Raw genomic sequence first — 21416 nt, 5'->3', positions numbered from 1 at the left:
GTGACTTCCTTGCCTTCCACATTGAGATCTTTCCTGATAGCTATGTATTTGTTGTTCCCAAAAGTACTAGGAAGTAGACGTTAGTCTTTATCTCTTGGACAGCAGCAGCCCTTCCCCCTCTTTTCCCCAGATAAAGTAGTGAAAAGAATTCTGGAGTGTGTCTGATGTGATGGTCATCATCTGGGCACAGATCTATTTCATCTCATTTGAATTCTGTTTCAAAATGCAACAGGGCCTCAGCATACACTGATTGCAAAGAAATTAATTAAAATGAAATATGCTGTGCTGTCCTTTTTCAGCAAGTGGGATCCCAGCGTTTCAGTGTCAACATGCCTCACAAGTTCAGCATTCACAATTACAAAGTGCCCACCTTCTGTGACCACTGTGGTTCATTGCTCTGGGGTCTTTTGAGACAAGGTTTACAATGCAAAGGTAAGGCACCACTTCAGAGCTTTTCTTTTTCTTTTGAGTGACTTGGAGACTTGGAAAGACTTCATGTCACTATGTTAGCATGTACAGAAGTAAATAGAAAATAAGTAGTGGAGCAATGTAAGGATTTCCATTATGGTTAGAACATGGTCCTTACCCTGTAGGCAGCACCAGTCAGTAACAGATGCAGAGGTCAGACATTAAGAAACACATTTTGCACTCACTCCTCTGTAGGTTTATTGCCACTCAGGATATTAGAAGTTAACAGAAAATGATGAGCATGACAATTTGCATATCTTCCGTTTATATGCCTTTTGTGTTTTTCAGGTTTGTTAAACTTTTTAAACATCAATATTCCATCTACTTTTCCCTTTAATGCCATTTTCAAAAATTGCTGGTTTGTATTGGTTAGAGTAGGTAGAACCCGTCCTGTGTCCCCATGTCCAGAATATGAAATATTCTGATATCCAACTAAATCATCCTTTGTGATGGTCTGCTTAGCCCCTCTATTCCAGAAAATAAAGGATTCACCATGTTCTGCCACTTAAGGACTATGTACTCTGTACAGGATCTGTATGTGAAAATAAGGCTGGAAGGTGCATTTGTATAATTTTAGTTGTCAGAAATGTTGGATTCCATATCTCATTATTTCAAGCAGATTTACATAAAGGGTGAGAGAAGAGTACAAACAATTGTAAACCAAAGTAATATTTTAGAAATGGTTAATAAAATACTTCCATTTGTAGGTGGAAGGAAATGATGTAATGAAGGAAATTACTATCAGGTTCTTAGAAAGTAGTGCCTAATAGAATAGTGCCATTTTAATTTTGTTATGCCTCAGGAACCTATGGATAGGTCCATCCTCATAAATACAAAAATCATGTACACTTCTCAACAGCAGAAGCGTGGGGTCACATGTATAAATATTTTATCTATAAAACTATATCCTTTGCAGTGCTTAGGGTGACACATAACTATAGGTGAAGGTCAGACCTGATGTTTCATGTCACAAGTTGCTGAGTAGCAAGGGAAAGAAGAGACTTCTTTCACAGCAAAGTTATACACAATGAGACTTCTGAAGTTCAAGCCTTCCCTTGTGGTTCCAGCCAGTGAACAGTGAGGAAATCTTAGGCTCTAAATGCTGTTACTTTGCAGCTATTGAAGATTTTGCTCAAACGCTGTCTTAATTATGATGGGGATGCATTCAGTGAAGACTTTTCAATTAAATCTGGGCTTTTTCCTCCATTCATTTGTTTTTTTAAATCCAGAGTTATAGTATCTCTCTACCTAATCTGGACATTCATGAGTTCTCTTTCATATACTAACTCAAGTACCATACTATAGATAACTGTTGTTTCTCATACTGTGTAGCAGATGCCTAGAAACAATAGTGCAGAGAGTCGATGTTGCTTTCTCCCTGTTCATAAAATTATTGCCTATAAAAATGCTGTGTTCTCTGCATGAAATCTAGAACTCAGCTGAACTGAAAACATCATTTTCTCTGTGCTTGGTTTTCTCTCTTTAACAAGTGCTTCTTCAGAGGTGTACTTCCTTGCCCAGTGTGGTTATTAACACTATGAGTGTACAACAGAGATTTATTCTTCTTCAGGTTTTTTCACTGGTTATTCCTGTGCATCTTTTTGCAGCAGGAAAATTTTGTGTAGTCCCACTTTATGTATGTATTTTACAAAACACAAACGTAAAGTGGGACTGCACAAAATTTTTCTGCTATTTCAAGCAATTTGGCTCCTCTATGTCCACTTCTATGGTTCCTAGCTCAAACGTTTTACCTACTGCTGAGGTTTTGTCACTGAATACACATTCATTGGAAATACCATGTTTAGCTGTTTCTTTTTGCTCTTCTTGTGAGCTAAAACATATTTAAAAAGGAAAGTCACCAGCCTTCTGAAGTGCATGATTATGGCCAGATTCAGTGCCTCGGTATACTCTAAGTGGCAAATGTGTTTTTTTAGCGGCTGTACAACGAAAGCTTTATTGATGAAAAATATAATGAAATGTAACTTTATAAATACATATTTTTATGATTTCTTTTTCTCTAAAAATAAAGACGTGAGAAATTTGAACAATTGACTATTAATCTAGGATTTAATCACACTTGCAGCTGTGCTCTCTTTATGCCTTGCTCCACAAGAGGGCACTGAAGTCTCAGATAAAATAGGTCATCTCCTAACAAATCCGCACTCCCCGAGTTTTAATGGAGCTGTGTTCTTGCCTCTGCCCCATAATCTGGAAGCAAAGTAACTTTTTTCTTCTCGTTATAATAATATAATAGTTTCAGGAGATTTAAGGGAACGAGCTTAGTAACAGGATTGCCATATAAATAAAGCAGGTGTTTAACCCTTAATTTTTATTAAAACTTAAAGTGCTGTCAATTTTATGGCTGCCTACATTAGAAGCTAATCTACTTCAGTAAAATAGTGTAAGAAGCAATAATACATAAGAATTTAATGTTGTACTTTCCATAGTGGACAGTTAAAATTCAAGATCTGAAGGAATTTTCTTCTAATTCAAATTAGTTTAAGAGTTACAATATCATTTGCTAGTTTCATTTGTTCTTGTGTCTGTTCTGGGCACTGTATGAAAATACAACTCTATATTATCATATCAGAAGAATGATAATCAGGCTAATAACTTTAGCATTGAAGTATACCTTCAAATTCAGCTAAGTGTTTTCCTACTGAGATTGTATTTGTTTGAAAAAGTTATTGATAGGTTTATATAAGACAAATGCATGCCAAGATAGTATTTAATTTACTGTATTACTGTGTGTTTCATTGCAGTTTGCAAGATGAATGTACATCGACGCTGTGAAACAAATGTGGCACCAAACTGTGGAGTGGATGCTAGAGGCATAGCTAAAGTACTTGCAGATCTTGGAGTCACTCCAGATAAGATCACTAATAGTGGGCAAAGGAGGAAAAAGGTAATTTTACTACATATTGTCACATTTTAAAAAATCAGAGAAGTATGACTGTATTGTAACTTGATTGGTTGGGATTCAATCCTCCTCAAATGATTTGCACAGCAATTTTTTTGTATGTCAGTACAGACCTAAGACTTTGAGTTTTGTTTTGTAAGTGTAAATCACCTATTTTGAACTTTGGTATGAAATTCATTTTGACCTGGTACAATGTTGCCGATCTTGAGTCTATAATTTCTGGAGGGATTTCGAGGAAGGACATTTGACCGACAGACAATGTCTGGCAACAGTTAAAAACATAAATGCCTGTTATGGCATCAGAATTGGCATTGAATAATAGATTAATTGATTGATTGGCAGACAGCACTGCTCCATAGTGTTGTAAATGTTGATAAACAAGCAATGTGCTGATTCTCATGAAGAGGAGACGTTTGCCAGATTACAGTTCTGGAGTTATCATGCCTTTTGTAGGGAAAACCAGGCTGTTGTAGAAATAAAAAGCATAGGTCACCCCAAGTGCATCCGAAACTGGTGCCGTTATCCTTGAGTGATGATGTGTATCCTGGATGACAATGAGTCCACACTTTGTATTTCTGTTTGCATGATTGCCACAACAGACTCATTGGTCTCACAGAAAAAGGCAATTTGGGCCATAATTTCTTTAAACATTGACAGTTGCTTCTGTTCATTTTCCTGCTTATTGCACACTGGGATCCCTTGTAAGCTGTTTCAAAACGTTACAGAAATGTAGGAAACTCCAGAATGAGTTAATTGATCTGACACTCCTGGGAAAAGGTGTTGCCATGGTGTTACTGTGTGAGGTAATTTGCAGTGCTTGCTGATACATATGCAGTTAAATATATTTACTGGGTGAATTTGAATACAGACTCAACATGGCGTCTCAAAACTTTCCCACTCACTGGGTATATACACTAAATTTATTTCATCCTAAGAACCTGCTTTCCTTTCAGTTGCCTGCTTTTTCTCTCTTTGTACCATGGCTTCCATTTAGTGTGATGCCATCTCCTGTATGGCTGAGGTTCTGCCAGTGGGAATCCGCAGGGGTAGAAGATCTTCACTTTCCTTCATAGTTCTACCTCTGAGCTAAAGTAGTTGAATTACATTTCCTCATGGCACAGGAAGATCACCCCTTTTGGAATTGTTCTTAGCTAATTGCAGGTGCAGAGACTCAACCACCGGTTCCGGGATGTGCGTCGTCAGAAGAAGATAGGTCGAAATCAGCACCAACCTCTCCATGTGATCAAGGTCAAACAGATCCTTTTATTTCCTATCTAACATATTTTGTCACACATTTTCCTGTAGTAAAAAATAAATCTATGATCATGAGCCTCTGTAGATGCAAATCAATAAAGCAGTTACCACCAGAAATTAAAGCATTTAAAATTATGAACTGTAAAATCTTTAAAAAAAATAATTGTTTCTCATTTAATTTAAATCTGTGAAATTAGGTGGCTTTTAAAGGGAAAATTATAAAACAGTCATCTTAAGACATTATTAAGTTTATTACATGGGTCCTTGTGAACAAAATATATTTATGGAAGTAGTTTATATATTCTGTTGTAAGACTGGAAAATGTTTTAAATAGTAACACAGAACTTGAGAGAGAGCCTTTATTTACCTGAAAACCCATCCGTTAATAAATTTTTGAGATAAAATTGACTCCTTGTAGTTCAACTCCATGTTGAACATTTGTAATAATAAAAACTTCCATCTAGACAGGCTATGCTAGCATGTCCATGTGATCTCTAGAGGCTTCTTAAAACCATGTTTCCTTTCAGCAATTTATTTTATGCATAGGTTGGGACACAGGCATTTTAATCTTCCCTGATATGACCTGATTTCATTGAGCTGTGCAGCTGATAGACAGAATGTGTATTTCAGCAGCATTTTTTGAGTCTGATTGAATTGTTTTTAAAAATTAGAAATCTGTGACCTTTGAATCCAGAACTGAGTTAAATTTGTCAACCTTTTGGTTTCACAAAACATTATTTTCATAAAATCATTATTTTTTAAAAATATCTGATGCTTTGTTTAAAATAAGAACAAAGATTTTGTCTAAATTCTCTCTTTGATTTGACATTTATAGCTGTGCAGCAAAGTTGTTGTTTCCAAGGCCATCAGGCAGAAGTACCATGCAGGAGCCTGGGGCAGACCCTGAGGACTGTTAATCACCAGGACTCTCTGTATTTAATACTGAGAAACCTTCAGAACCATTTAGCAGATCTACACAATTGCTGCTTGAAGCAGCACTAGGAAGTGGTCAAACACTTTATTGGCAGGCATCTGATAACAGCTGGAGCTGAATAAGATGCTCCATTCATGTTGATTTCAAGGAGTGGGACGCCCAACTGTCCTTTGAACTTTTGGAGACACAGCTCTAAAATGCTTAAGCAGGAAGATGAGTAAGTGCTGCAGGAAGATAGGGATATTCAAAACAAAGTGCTTCTCTGTGGTACAGGAACACCCAAAGTCACTAGAACAACTATTTGGCTACTATTCTGACTTATCTTTCAAGTTTTGGATATGTCATCTTCTTAAGTTCATTTTAAAAGGCCACCCTTCCTGTTAGAGCAGGGGTTTGGCTGATTACTGTAAGGTGGAGAAGCAGTTTGCTAAATATGTGTTCTTAACCACAGAGTGCTCTTGAACACAGCATTCAGAGATGATGGATGTCCCTTCCCATGCTGATACAGACTAACAAGGCTGGTTTTCTGACAGTTGGTCAAAACTAACTTTTCCTCACATTTCCACAGAAATCAAAGAGCTGGAAAACAACATTAGGAAAGCATTATCTTTTGACAATCGGGGAGAGGAACACAGAGCAACAGCTACAACATCAACAGACAACCAGCTTAACAAACCTGGGGAGAATGGTGAAAATGGGGAGGTCAAACAGGCCCAGAGCAAGAGAATAGGTCTTGAAGAGTTCAACTTCATCAAAGTATTAGGAAAAGGCAGCTTTGGAAAGGTGGGTAGTTTTTTTCTTCCCGTTCTTTTCTTTTTCTTTTTTTTTTAAGCTAGTGTTCAGGGGTGGTTTTGACTGTACCGATTTGGAAGTGTTCATATTGACATTCAGGAAGCGCTTCCAGCCTAGGGGTTTTCTTTTACTCAATAGATCAAAAGTATCAGTCCCCTGATGAGCTGGCCTTCTCTGCTTTAGCTCACTTTGTTAACTACAGTCAAGCCTTTTGGAACAAAATGTCAGTGCTTCATTAGAGCTACATACATTCTGTTCAACAAAATTGCTTGTCGTCAAGCAGGAAAAATCCGGTCAGGAGTAATGCTGTGGGGTTAATTCACTTTCTTGATAATTCCCAGTTCAAGTTTACTTATTTCACAAAACATTGTGCATGCTTGTTTTTCCTCAGTGGGTGTGTTCAGTGCTGGAGGAAGCAGAACTGAAGCATTTCCACTCAGATATGACAGGGCTGCCCAAAATACAGTATAAGCAGCAGAGATGTAACTCACCAGAGCTCCCACAAAGTAGGGAATTGGTGAGGGTGAAAGGGACATTGCTGTGTTTAGAGGGCTTACAGGTTTTCTTTTCACACTGCTGTGCACGATGGAATCAAAGAGGAGGACTGAAATATGATTCTGTTTCAGAAGTACACTCTTCCTTCCTTGATATTACGGGAACTTCACATGCAGGGAACAGGGTGAAGCAGTTCTTTTGTGTCCCTGTTTTCTAATCCTTTCTCTGAAGAGTGTCCTGGCTCCAAGCCAGAAGTGACCTTAAACAGAATATAGGGCCTGAACCTTAAACAATAGTAGTAGTTAAAATCAACAACTTGAAAGCAGCTGGAATGGTAACTTTGGATTGTATACAAAGTCCATCACACTCAAATCTCACTACCAGAAGTGGGAGATAAAAGTGGGAAATAAATTTCTGCTTTACATTAACTTCCTTGTTTAGTTTTTGAGACCTCACTAATAGATACTCATTAAGATACTTAACAAATAAACAGAACAGATACATTCTGTTTCAAATTTAAAGAATTTAGAGGTGTGTGCTTCTAAAATTACAGTACTTTTTATTTTATAACTTGCAGCTTCATTTAGGCAAGTATGTAACAATCTTTCTATTTTCAGGGCAGTCAAACTCATATGAAACCCTGCATTTATGACATCTGTTGTCCAAATGTAAAGAGAATTTTTCTTTGGTTTAGGTAATGTTAGCTGAGCTAAAAGGAAAAGATGAAGTATATGCAGTGAAAGTCTTGAAGAAAGATGTCATACTTCAAGATGATGATGTAGACTGTACAATGACAGAAAAGAGAATTCTGGCATTAGCACGGAAACATCCATATTTAACACAACTTTACTGCTGCTTCCAGACAAAGGTAAGCTACATAAGTCTTTTACCAGTTTCTGCCCAAGGAATAACATTGATTATTTCCAGATTGAAAGAAAGCAGCATTAAAAGTACAGCAATATTTTGAAAATATTTCTGGTAAGTTTTTTTGCCATTTCAGTGGTATTTTACAGGAGCATTGGCTGCTGCTGAAAAGCATAACTACTATTACCTTGTAAGTACCAGGAGATGGCAGTAAATGAGTTAAAAAATTTTAAAAATCCACATGCATAAAATGCACAAAAATGGCATCTACTGAAGTGCCATTTTCTGTTTCTTTGGTACATTAATAGGGCATATCACTTGTTGAATTAAGTCCAAATGTTTTTAGCATCCAGTGTGGAATACTTGTGTGTAGAATTGCAGAAAAGCAATGACTAAAAGATCTTCCAGCAAAATTGTTAGGAAAGATAAATAGTACAGTGGGAAAGCCATAGGAAAATGGCTAGCAGGATCAAGATTATGGTGGCTTGAATATAGAAACAGCAAACACTTAATAGGTTTATACAGTTCTTAAAATAGTGAAAATGTGCTAGGATTTTATATGCTTTGAAGTTGGCACAAGCAGTGGCCCAGGAAGGCGTGTATGTCTGTGGAGGGTGTTTCACATTCAGAATTTTATTATGTGTGAACATACTCTTAAAATGTCTTAACATATTATTTTAAAATTTATAACTAGAATTAAGCATGTTGTTTCAGATGAAAGAAGTTATTAAGGGATTGTAGTGGGGTGAGGTATAAACTCTCTGAACAGAAAGGGACTTTTAGGACTGAGTGAACTCCTTGGAGTGTAAATAAATATATCAGCAGCCTGATGTGAACCATGTGTCAGAACATTGGTAAAGATCAGTAGTACATTAAGGAAATTATGACAGAAGATTCTCCTGCTACTCCTCTGATTTCCTGGAGATTCCTTTCCTTTTGTATTTTTGGTCTGCTCTTTTCTCTTTTGTACCACGCCTTCTGCCTTCTTCCTTGCTCTTCAAAGCCTTTCATCAAAGATATTCAGAAGTTTTTCTCACTGCCTTCTCTCTTCCTAGATCTCTTAACAGAGAAAAACTGCAGTTTGTGTCTTTTCTTGAGCTCAGAAGAATTCATACTGAAGTGGTTTATAGTTACAAGTCGTAGGCCAGCGTCTCTTATCAAACAATCAGAACTACACCAAGTGATACCTAATCAAATTAAAAATCCATAGTTGAAAAATTGAAGGGTTTTCTTGAGCATGTCATATGAAAAATTTACAAATAATTCTTTCTAAAGGAATGAAAATACCAAACACCAAAATATATGAAAAAGCAAAAGCAGTATGTCTGCTAAGAGTCCACATGATTTATGAATGGCAACAAATGAAAATGTACGAAGTAAATTAGTCACTGAATGATTTTCTCAGGCTCAGTGGAAAATCAGGTAGAGAAACTTGCTTGAACAAACATATTCTGTGGTTAAAATAGCTTCATTGAGACAAAGGCTGTAGTACAATGAGTTTTAAGTGTGTTTCAAGTAGTATATAGTTACTTACACTGCTATTGTGTGCCATGGCATGGTGGCTGTACTTTGCAGAACTGGTCCCTGAAGTGATCATGCTGGAATTAAATTTTACATTTCAAGTAGAACGGATTTGTTGTATACACCCGGACTTAATGGGAAGGTTGAGTCAGTATCCATTGTCAAAGCACTCAGAGGTTGTATTTATGTAATGAGATTACTTGCTTTGTTCCTCTTCCACAAAAATGCAGATGTAGAAGTTTGACTTTGTATGCTGCAGTGTTGTCCTTCAGCAATCAGCTGAAGACATTGCAGAAAATTTGCCTAATATGCTTTTTACAGTAAGTACGTTTCAGTATTATTTATTTTTTACATGGAGCAGACTTTTCATTAGTGTCACTTACTGAATGAATCTGTTATTACCACAGCAAGTAAGGGATAATATTTTAAATTACTTTGGAATACAGATATTGTGCCAAATAATGCCTAACACTGACATATATTATATGTCATACATTAAATGCACATATATAATGTACACATATAATGTACCTTAATGTACACATACCTGTACACACATTGTATGTGTGGTTTTAGCCCTATATATCTAATTTCTTTTAACAATTCCATCTAGCTTCCTTTCTTTACAGAAATACTCTTGGGACTGGTATTTCTTATGTTCCTGCTTAATACAAAAGCGAAGTTTGATCAAACAAATTTGCTTAAAGCTCATCAAAAAATGAGCCACTACTGCCCCCCCAATCAACATTTTAGATCTATTTAAAAATATATAATTTGTTTTGAGTACTTCAGGAATAGTTTTGAAATATGCTTCAGTGATCTGGAAGTTGAGAGAGTTCCAAAGCTTGGAATAAAGTGTGCAAAGGTGATAGAGGATGTTTTGTCTGCATTAGTTTGAGGAATGAGCTCCACAACCCAGTCCTACACATCAGAAAGAGGGTAAAATCTACAGTCAGGGCATCAGCTGACCTAGATTTTTTTGTGGAAGGAGCTTAACTCTTTTAGTGCAGCGTATCTTGTAACCCTGTGTCACCCTTGGACAGTGTTTTTCAACACTCTTACCTATGGCAGGGTATGGTTTTGCCAGGGTATGGTCACTGTGTCTGTCAGCATGTTCAGATGTTTGAGCTGTGTTTTGCCTGTGGTCTCTCAGTGGGAATAGGAGCGATGAATGCTGCATTCTGTATTTGGCACTCCCATGGCAGAACCTGCCCAAGGCCTAGCATACAGGGTGCAGCATTTAGTAGCAACTGACCTTTGCTGATCACCATCTTTGGTTTATTCAGGACTTCATTGTGTAGGTATTTTTTTCTCAGTAAAGGTATTGAGAAAACATAGGGCATTTTCAGGGTTTAATTTTGTTTCCACTCTTCCTCATGTCTCCTCTTTTTTAATGTGTTTGTCCCTTGACTTTTCAGTAGGGGGTATCTTACCTGGCAGTAATCTGATGCTGCCCAGGTCCCCTCTTCAGTGTCCTCTTCCCACTCAGATCATACCCTGCTTCAGGGATCAGCTATAGAAGAGTATTACCATGAGGTTTCATTGGTAATGCTTCAGTCAGGTGTCTGACAAAGGGGATTTAAATGTTTTTAGACGTGTTTTCTCTGAAGACTTCCTTGTCTTCATTCAGTTGGATGTTTCTGAACTGTGAGAATTAAAGTGCTTTTTATGGAAAGGTCTAGAAAATATAAGTAGCTTCATTTAATTCCTCCTACACCCCTGTCAACTTTCTTCATAAGTACTTAAAATTTTCTAGACCTCTACCCTCTGAGATGCATACACATGTATGTGCACACCCTATAATTTATAATGAATTATCCTAATAAATACTTAAGAAATAAAATGGTATTTAAATTATTTAAGGCAGTGAAAGCTTTATTATGATAATTCAGTATAAAATTAGAAGACTAGAGAGCTGCTGTTTTTAACATCTGCCATTTGGTTTTTTTATCCAACTTCAAAAAATCAGATAAATTTGAAAATAGTGCTCACCTTCTCTTGTCATAACACTATGTTCAACAGATGTAGTAGAGAGTATTTTTAGTGCAAAAAATGTTCCTGTTGAATGATAGAGCTGCAGAACTTGTAAAGGATGTTTAGTCAACATTATAGCAATTTCTCTTAGAGGAAACAAGTAGTTAAATGAAGGATAGACAAAGTCAGTTACTACAGCTGAACAGTCAGACTTATGCCACCCATAAAAACATTCCTCTTCCTTTCAGTGTTTAAATCAGTGTATGTATCCATAGCATAGCTCCTGGGCTGACCTGCAAGGCTGTTCCCTTTTTTCCTGTGTTGTGGTGTTGTAAGGCAGAGATCAGCCATGTGACATGGCAGGGGGACATGGAGAAGGGGCTGTAGTGACCCAGTGTGACTGTGCTGATCCCTTAACTGTTCCTGGTGCCTTACTGCTGCTTTATCCTGGGTTGTGAGTTCTGTGCTTCAGGTGTTACTCCTTTCTGCTGTTTGCACTGCACCTAGCACACTCTGAGTAATGCTACAAGTCTGGTGTTTATAAAGCTGAAATTCAGGATGTCCTTTTCCATTTCAGCTGTCATTATGTCCCTTTGTTATTCTGAAAACCCCCGAACCTCTTTCTGCATCAGACCCCTCTAAAATCCCAGTGTAATTAGTCTTCCTTCCACTATGGCTTGTATTTAAATATTTCCAAAAAGGGTTTGCAAGTCCAGTGGAAAGGTAAAAAATGGAGTTCTGTTTTTAAAGTGATTTATTTTGTAAGAAACTGTAGAACAAAACAAAAAGGGAAAGACCATCATCATTCTTATGATTTCTCTAAGTCATGTTTTCTAAGTTAATTTAATAAGAATCCTTGTAGTATGTGACCAAAACTGTCATTGGTAAGGTTAAATAAAGTCTTTTTTCTTTTATGTGTATTTGTACCAAAACAAAAATGCAATGTTTTCTGCCATTATAGCTCACAGGAGTGTCGTTTATGATATACAGTGCAAATTAACCCAACTGACTTGCCACTGTTACATTCATCTGGGACTAATCAGAGTTTATAATCCATTTTATCTGGTATTCTTGTACTTTCGTTGCTAAGCAGCTAAAGCCATTATACAGATATTGCTATAGGGGTGTAATCAGTTTAACACAAGTTTGCATTGCCTTTTATTACTGATTAGTGTCAAATTAGAACTTTTTAGGGCCCAATTCTGTTCATTATTATCCCTGCTTCAGTGGATTTGTACGTGTGAGACAAAAGACTAAATTAAGCCCTGTATTTTTAGCTATTTTAATGCTAAAATATTTTAATGCATTAATTAATAAATATTTTAATAAAATTAATATGCATGTATATTCAAACCTAATTTAAATATTTTGTTTTTCTATGTTGCAATATATATGCACATACACAGAGTATGTACAATAGTAGGTATTTTTAAATTCCAAATCCTGGTTTATACAGGCAGTACATACCATAAGAAATTAAAATATATTAATTTTGATCTTTTCTTCAAAGTATTTCCTGAAGCACTTGAATTTAGAATAGTACCTGGTGGTGTTTTGTATATCATACAGTTAAGAAGTTTTGTAAATATACTGAATTTTGGCAGAATAAGGTTTTTCAGAAATTTGTATTGTGTATACGTTATATTTAGCTTTCCTGGTGACTGCTACCCAGTGTGGATGCACTGACCACGATCACTGGATTGTCTGAAAGTAGACACTGTGGTCAAGAATAGTTGGAACAGTGAATCTGATAATTAAATACTGTAATCATTGTCTCTCTCACACACACAAGCCCCTGTTTCCAGCATGACGACCCCATTTTGGGAAACTTGCTATTATGCAGCTCAGTTATTGCTATTGCTCTTGAAGGATTATTAAAGCCTGGTTAGCTCACTGAAGATTCATTGTTCACATCAGTCCCTTCAGTGTTAAACTCCAAGTCAGGCTAGCAGTGCAGCCAGGCTCATCAAGGGCCCACAGGAGAAATGACTCCTCCAGCATCAATCAGAGGAGTCTAAATGCTCCTCTTTCAGACAGGAAGGATTTGCTTTTGTGATGTGGCACCCAAACTGAACGGGACTCTTTCACACCCTCTCAAAGCTGGGGCTTGTTCCTCGTTTGCATGTGTACAAGCGAGTGCTGCAGCTGCAGTTCGTGGATTGCTTTGCTGAGGCCTGGACGATCCCGGGAGCAGTCCCGAGCCAGCGGCTGCGGCCAGGGCTCCGCAACTGCCGCCATGGAGCTGCAGTTCGTGCTGGCTTCTTTTTTAACCTTGTCGGGGTTTTAGAGTTAACTGTGTCAGTAGTTCACTGTGTTAAAGACATCTTAGTGCAGCCAAGTGTAAAATTCAGCGTCAGGATTTTAATCCTGATCTGATCATGTGCAGGCAGGAGGTTTTTAGGATAACAGGTAGAGCTAAGGGCCTTTAAGGTGCTCTTTTCATATCTCTTGGACAGAGTAGCTGGAATTACATATTAACCCCTTCTGATCTTGGGAAAAGTGTGTTTCTCCAGTTGAGGCATGCTTGAAAGGAGAAATTTTCAGAGTATCTACCCAGATGCTTTGCCAGTAAGTTCCCTGTCAAGTCAGTCTGTCTGTCTTTTAGCAGAGATTAGAGGAGACAGGAGCACTGTCATCCAAACACCGTGAAGGGGGTAGGGGACTTTGAAACTGGGGTAGTCCCCTCACTTTCTGGGTGCCCAGAATCTTTGTATAATCTTGTGCTGTGGATGTGTTAACATCGTTCTGCTTGGTTCCTGATCTGGCATTCTTAATCTTACAGCTCTTGTGGAAACACAGTACTGTTCCACATCTAGCAGCGTAATTTAATATTGCTGCTTTAAATGAAGTGCTGTGTGTTAAAGCTGTATTATGGCTTTCAGTTTAGTTTTGTCTTGGGAGAGTGGGAAGGATAAGGATAATATGACTGGTGGCAGCATCATTTGGAAGGAACTGGTTTATAACAGGACCTGTCACTCTGCAGACATCTGCTGTGGCCTTCTTTCTGTCCTTCCTCTGCACCTACATCCTGAGACCATCCTCACAACTGTTGTAGGTTCCCTTATTTGGACAAAAATGACCTGAGTACATGACCCACTGGTCCCTTGTCCTAGAACCCTTTGAGCTTTTACTTGTATTTCATGGCCATAAAACAATTTTCACAATTTGCCTCAATAGGCTCAGGATAAAAATAAATTTGCAGTGATAAAACCTATCTTTCAAATAGGTGAAAAATAATCATGCTCACATGGCTAGCTGTTAGGATGCCTGTTTATGCCAGTTGACTGTTTTAAATGCTATTTAAAGAAAGCCCATGACACACACAAGAGGTTATGGGGAAACATTTTATACTGTGTTTGTTAGGTGTTGCTCTTACAAGTAAACAACTAATCCACCCCAAAGGAAGAGTCAGGAAAAAGGAAACCACATATAAAATTTGATTCTTCTGCAGCCTATTTTCTACATGCAGGAAATGATTCTCTTTGGAATTCATGTGGGCATTTTAATGCAACTTTTTTTTTGGTAACAACAGTAAGCTCAATAAATTATAATTGTACACAAGAGAATTTCACCATGGGAATGAAGTGGCATTTACAAAACATCTGAGTCTGCAAGTTTAGTAAAATTTTCCTTGCTTTTTTAGCATCTACACAGAGTAATTTTAGCATAACTTGTCTTCTGCTCCATACACCACATAGGGGCCAAACCTGGGTAGGGTATAGCTTGAAGTTTTATCTCCTCTTCTCAAAACCATACCATCAGATTCTTTTTACACTGTTGATGCCATTTTATCTCACTTATGGGTGAGTAGTTTTTGCAAACCAAACGTGGGGTTTTGATGCAGGGTTTATTCTTGCATAGTTACTTTGGGCTGTGTAAGAGTAGCCATGCCCAGTCCACAGTCTCATGCTTGCATCATGTAAGGAGCATGTAGGGAACCTCCATAAGTGGAGCCCAAGGCCATTCTGTAAGCTGAGAAGTATTCAGCACATGGTTCTATCTCCTGAAAGTTATGACAAAGGTGATTTATAGCATCAACTCAGCCTTTAAGAGAAGTGTCTCTCTGGAGGAGTCAGTGCTGTGTCAATGGTGGGCCTGTGAGTCACAGCGTCTTCACCAAGGCTGAAGCACTGGGTGAAGAGTGTTTACAACTTCTACAAACAGTAAGAAACACTAAGCATAAATATATACAACATGTACAGGTAAAATGTATCTCATTGTTAAGGCTTTCTGTTATCCTCTAGTCACCTGATCAGTCATTAAAAAGTGATTGTTCAGAACTGAGGAAACTTGAATAGTAAATGACTCCTTCCAAATCTTGGCTGTGCTTATAGTACACCGTTCATAGCAATGCAAAGAGTGGAAGGCTTTCTGAAGGTTGCCATACAAACTTAGCTACTTTGATAGTGTACAGGATAATACCAGCTAGTAATAAGTCTGCATATTTCTGTAATCTTAGTTGTGACCTAGAGAAATCACCACTTTTTGTCCTTAATATAACCAAGAAAGACCTAGTTGCAACTGTTTCTTACAGAGTATGGGCACCTTGCCAAGTTCACAAGAAGGAAAATTGTCCTTTTAGGTATTTAACTTTGCATTCAGCCTATAGAAGGAAAAATGGGATCCATTTCATAAGGTTCTATAAATAAGTTTTCCCAAGCTTCACAGAATCACACAAAATAACTAACTTGGAATACTCTTACTGGTAAGTAGTTTATTGAAAAGTCTGTGCTGGTACTTATTTTCTCTTTTCTGTTTTCAGAAACCCAATATTAAAATCACAAAGAGTTCTGCCACTTAAAACTGCTTCCTGAGTTGTAGAAAAAACTATGCCCTGAAAATAAAACACACTATTTTCTTCTGTGCTGCTTTACTCATTTCAGAGGGTTTAAGATGGCTTAAATGATAGCAGAATTTTGGACAGTGTTTCTTGTTGTCTAACTAATTTATACTTGTGAATTGCCAGAGTTTTCAGCTGTGTGAAGCATATGCTTTGCCAAAAATTAATCAAGTTGTGGAAACAGGAAAGTATGGAAAATAAAGCAGATACAATTAATGCTTTTAAAGGTCACTGTTGCATTTATAGAACTACAGAAATCCAGACAGTGAAGAGAGGTGTATGAATAATGACTTTCAGTAGGCATTGAAAAAGCCTGGCTCAGATAACTCATGTTTTTCATAAGAGCAAAATAGGGTAGTATGTTGGGCTTACACAGATCAATGGATATTCAGAAAGACCTTCAATTTCAGGAAGGGTTCTGAAAACATGTTGAACAGGGAATATTATATGTAGACTAGGGGTTTTGCGTATATTTATAGGTTTTCATTAATCCTGTGTGCTCACGCAGTTTTTGCTTGAAATGTGAATTTTAAACCTCTTGCTAGATTCATTTCATCCCCTTTTGAGAACTGCTTTGTATAAAAGGCCAAAGAAAAGCCAAAACTGAATTCTGTTCTCATGAACCTCTGCATCAGACATATGAGCAGAGTGACCAGCACCATGTCTGGCCCAGTCTCTAACAGTGCCAAAGCAGATGCCCAGGAAGAATGTAAAGCATATGGTGATATTTTTCCAGAGTACCTGTGCCAAAGATGTCAGGTTTGCATGTAATCAGATAGCACTTTGCACCTTTTTTTTTTTTTTTTTTTTTTTTTTTTTTTTTTTTTTTTTGTTTTTTGTTTTTTGTAGGTGTTAATTGGTGAATGTTGCATTTTGTTCACCCATATGGAGCAGAGAAATCCTCTTAATACCACATCTGCAAAGAGACATCCCTATAATGCAGTATAAATATTTGCACCTTTTCTTATAAGTGATATTTCTGAAAATATTGTCTATGCCATTAAAAATCTCAAAACTAAGGTAGCTGCAGTATATTTTCATAATCTTCTGGAGCAGTGAAATAATGTGTCTGAGCACCTGGAAATACCAACTATAATACTGAGCGAGGTTTGTCAGATAGAAGAAACTCAGGGTTTCCTGCAGATATTTCATTATGCATGTCCAGAGTGTTTTCTTCTCCATACATTACATGGAAGAAGTATTACATGTTGTAATGCAGGTAAACAGTATATAGTAAATTTGATAGAACACTTCTCAAGTTGCTTTTTCCATTGCTGAGAGGAAAGGTACTGAAAGAAAGAGAGAAGTGTTACACTATCTTGTGCTTTCCCTTCAGAAGGATAAGCAGTGAACCACAGCTGGCAATGCCATGCCAGAGCCAAAAGGGCATCATGCATAATTCATTAGACTTAATTAAGAAGCATGCCAAAGAGTGATGCCATCCTCTTTCAAATTATCAGTCTGCAGTGTTTCTTGGATTTCTGAAGTAGAAATCACAGTATCACAGAATACACTGAGTTGGAAGGGACCTGCAATGTTCATCAAGTCCAAATGAAATAAAGCTTTTTTAAAACTTGATTCAGCCACTTTTAGTACATTTAAAAGTGAGCATTTCTTACAGAAATGATTTGGTATACACAACTTTCAGAAGGGAAAGTAGGTGTGTCGGATATCTTGGTGAATATAACACATTATTTAGTTATGGACCCATACAGTGAGGGACAAGCTCTAAAAGAGAAATTAATTAGATTATTTGGGCATGCAAGAAATCTCTCTTGTATTTTTAGACAGTCAAAGAGTGAAAATAAAATAAGGTTTGGCCAGGAAGAAGGTCTGTCTTCAGGACTTCAAAATTCTGCATAGCTCTGTGGTGTGAATAACTCCTGATTAAATTCTTTTTGGTTGCATTGAGGTGTGAGAAGCTTGGTGGTCATGTTCCTGAAGCCTCAGCCATTCTGCCTTGAGAATACTCATTCTCGTGCTTGCAGTATTCGAGAACAAGTCCTTTAATGACAGCTACTGTGTTGCAACAGCAATAGGAAAGGAAGCTTGCAGAGCTTTTCTAGCATAATGAGTAAGGGGAAGATCATATCTAATGAGATTTCTGGATCAGAAATGAGGGAGTTTTAGATAGGAATCTGAATTTAAAGAGGCTTAAACTCACCAAACCTCTGAACTTTTGGAAATTTGCCATGAATCTGTGGGAAAAGTTAGGAAAGAATTGTTGCTGAGTGATATGCCTGAGGAGATTAACTGCTTTCTACAGTGCTCTTCAATGTGGTATTATTATATAAAACACTCAAAGTGGTTCAAATATCCCTTAGGCTAACATGTAATCTCAGACACATGTGTAACCTAATATCTGAGTATTGTTTCACTCTGCTTTTTAACTGGATTTAGACTGATGATTTGGGTCTCTGAAGCCACAGGCAGCTCCCCAGAACCTAAATATCACCAAGTCCAGGATTTGATTGCCAATGCAGACTTCATTAAAATTGGTTAACCATTATCTGATTGCACAGTTACCATCATTCTGTAAATAGCTTTGACAGAAAGGGGGTATATTTACTGGCCTTGTACAGAGAAAAGTAATGTTTTATCCATTAGTAGTGTGTTGTTTTTAAAGTTGTTTACATTGTTTGAGGAAATGAGGAAGCTACTGCTTGAAGAGGTTAGAGGACATATGAGTTTATGGGTTCTTTTTGAAAATGTTCTTGAAACAAATGCTAAATTAAATTATTCAAGTAATAGCAGAGAGAACATAATGTCTTGGCAAGCTGAATTCACTCTGTTATATTTGAATAAAGAAATCTAAACTCTGGGGGGAAAAAGAGGTTGTCAGATCTTATCATGATACAATGAAGAATTATATAATTTTTTGGTCCTACTCATGAGTTTTGCTTGCAAGTTACTGCCTTTGTTAAGTTACTGATGGTCTCAGAAAGATAAGCAGAATACAAATAAAATTATTGGATGGTTGAAGTAGAATGCTTGAAAGGTTAAAAGCATGATAATCTGTTGAGAAAAAAATCTGAGGTTTTTAATTATTTTTGCTTTTCTTTCTTTTTTCCCTGTAAGAATAGATGTCTGTTAATTTAAAAAGTAGTAATTTCTGACCATTCCTTAAAGCTCTCCTTTGAATTGTGTAAATCCTTGTCCCATAGAAACCTTAGGGTATAAACTTGAAAGGAGTCTCATGAAGCCTCGAGGTGAAAGTAGGTAAAATTTTCAAAAGTTTTTCTCTCCCCTATGGAACTAAAGACATGGGAAATTGTGTTAGTGGAACGGAAGTTTGCTTTGAAATGCTGAGTTAGCACAACCACAAAGTACTGAATGGGAAGGTTCAAATCACTGCTGATGTATTTACTGAATCACAAAGGCTAAGTTCGTGCAAATTGTTCCCACAGCTCTTTTGTTCCTAGTTCACAGAACATTTTTTAATGATTCATATACTTTTTCTTAGAATGAAAAATTACACTGGGCCTTGCTTACAGCATGTTATATTCCCTGGACATGTTTTAGTCCAGGAACAGTTGTAGAAATGCAACATAAAACCAGTGGGGCAAATATAAACTATGAGTTCAACATTTTGTAATCGTATAGCGAAAAATGTATCCCACTGGTGTTCTTGTTCTCCTAAAACATGAGATTTATTTTGAAGTCTGGTGAGTTAGCAGAAACTGGTTGCATCATTCTGCTTTACTGGCTTGCTGTGTGGGTCTGTCAGTTCAGTTCTTGTGGCCTCTGTGTGGGTTTTGATCCTGAGCTAAGAAAGACAAAGACTTTGCCCTCTCTTTGCCTTTACATAACCCCACAACTGCCATAAAAGTAAGACAAATACTTTGGAAGTTACTGCATTTGAGGGAGAGGGTGTATTATTTATTTTAAAATAATTATATGAGCCCTTGACATAATTTTTAATTAAGCAACCTGGTCTAGTGGGAGGTGTCCCTGTTCATGGCCCAGGGATCAGAACTAGATAATCTTTAGGGTCCCTTCCGGCCCATTTTTTTTATTTTATAGTTTTACAAAAATGCAGTTCCCTAATTATTGCTTTCTAGATACTGCCAACTGTGAGCAAGAGGTTGTTTATATATTATATTCTTCAATATGCTGAAAAGTTTTGCTGCTTCAGGGACAGAACACTCCAGTTTAAAATTTGATTATAAATAAATAAAAACCTGAGGTTAGGAAAATAAATATGATCATGCTTCTTTCTGACACATAGAGTGAAATCAGTTAATTAATAGTAGAAAGAAAACCAGCCTGTTTATTTTTATAAAACCTCAAATTTAAATATATTTGTCCACCAGAAGTGATAGAGAGAGAGTGTGTGTCAGCACTCTTAGATACTACTAGGGGTTTTTTTATAGAAATTCACCAAATACCTATTATGGGTGGTCTTATAAAAATTTTTGTTGCAAGCCTGTTTGCATTATCCAAAGAGAATGCATTATCCATGCATTATGTAAGGAAAGGCATTTTGCCTTAACTTTGCATATATGGTGAAAAAAAAAATCCTGAAAGGAATTTCTCGTGTCTTCTTGAAGTATTATGAAGCTGCCATCCCTCCACTGTTTGTAAATACCATGGACATTTTCATAGCTGATGCTTGTAATCTCACCAAGGCACCAGCCATTTCTGCTCATTTTCTTAGTATCAAAGGCAATTGAACCTACTTTAAAAATTGCTGTGGTTCTACAAATGGTATTTTTGGCAGGTAAGAAGCAAAACTGAGTCTATAGATATTCTTCATTTTTATTTACTTCTTATCAAAACCTGTAATTATCTTTGTATGTTTGCAAAAATGCAAAATTTACATGTTCTTTACAGTCAGCCTTGATACTGAGAAAAGGGTACTGAAAACTCTGTCTTTAATGCCATGTATTAAAAATAAAGTTTGCATTTTTACATTATTGTTATTTGCATGGAGCAATAAATTGATGCTACGGAAGTTGAGACTGGAATTGTGATTTGATCCAGAACTCACTGAATTAATTTTGCTTTTGATTTGGCTCATAAAGATGAAAGCAGAATACTGTGTGATGGCACTACATAGATTTTAAGAGTGTCCTATAATGTTTTACTGGTGCAGTGTGTAACCTGATGAGAATGTTTGTGGAAAAAATACTGAAAATGTACTCAGCCTGTATCTGACAGGCAGGTTTGAATATTTGAAAACTTTTCTCAGGATATTGCCCAAGTTGTGTGGCGTTGGGGAGTCAGGTTTTGTTTGTATTAGGAGTGAAGACCTTTAATTCAATGAAGCTGAAAAACAGATTAACTATCGAGAGGTGGAAAATGGAAAGCAAAATATTCAGATCTGTTTGTACAGAAATGAAGCACATTTTATT

General features: G+C 37.0%; 1 protein-coding gene across 2 annotated transcripts in view; it reads left to right on the top strand.

Moving 5' to 3' along the window:
• Positions 1-21416, top strand: part of PRKCE (protein kinase C epsilon) — a 288247-nt gene that overhangs the window by 182347 nt on the left and 84484 nt on the right. For both annotated transcript variants that reach the window (XM_063152058.1, XM_063152060.1), the window contains exons 6-10: positions 300-432; positions 3231-3373; positions 4540-4636; positions 6145-6359; positions 7558-7731. In XM_063152058.1, the coding sequence (XP_063008128.1) occupies positions 300-432; positions 3231-3373; positions 4540-4636; positions 6145-6359; positions 7558-7731 (762 nt within the window). The remainder of the gene's footprint in view (positions 1-299; positions 433-3230; positions 3374-4539; positions 4637-6144; positions 6360-7557; positions 7732-21416) is intronic.

The sequence above is a fragment of the Melospiza melodia genome, chromosome 3 (genome assembly GCF_035770615.1).
Source record: "Melospiza melodia melodia isolate bMelMel2 chromosome 3, bMelMel2.pri, whole genome shotgun sequence".
In the NCBI taxonomy this organism is placed as follows: Eukaryota; Metazoa; Chordata; class Aves; order Passeriformes; family Passerellidae; genus Melospiza; species Melospiza melodia.
Note: the sequence above shows the minus strand (reverse complement) of the source record. Positions and strands in the feature narration are given on the sequence as shown.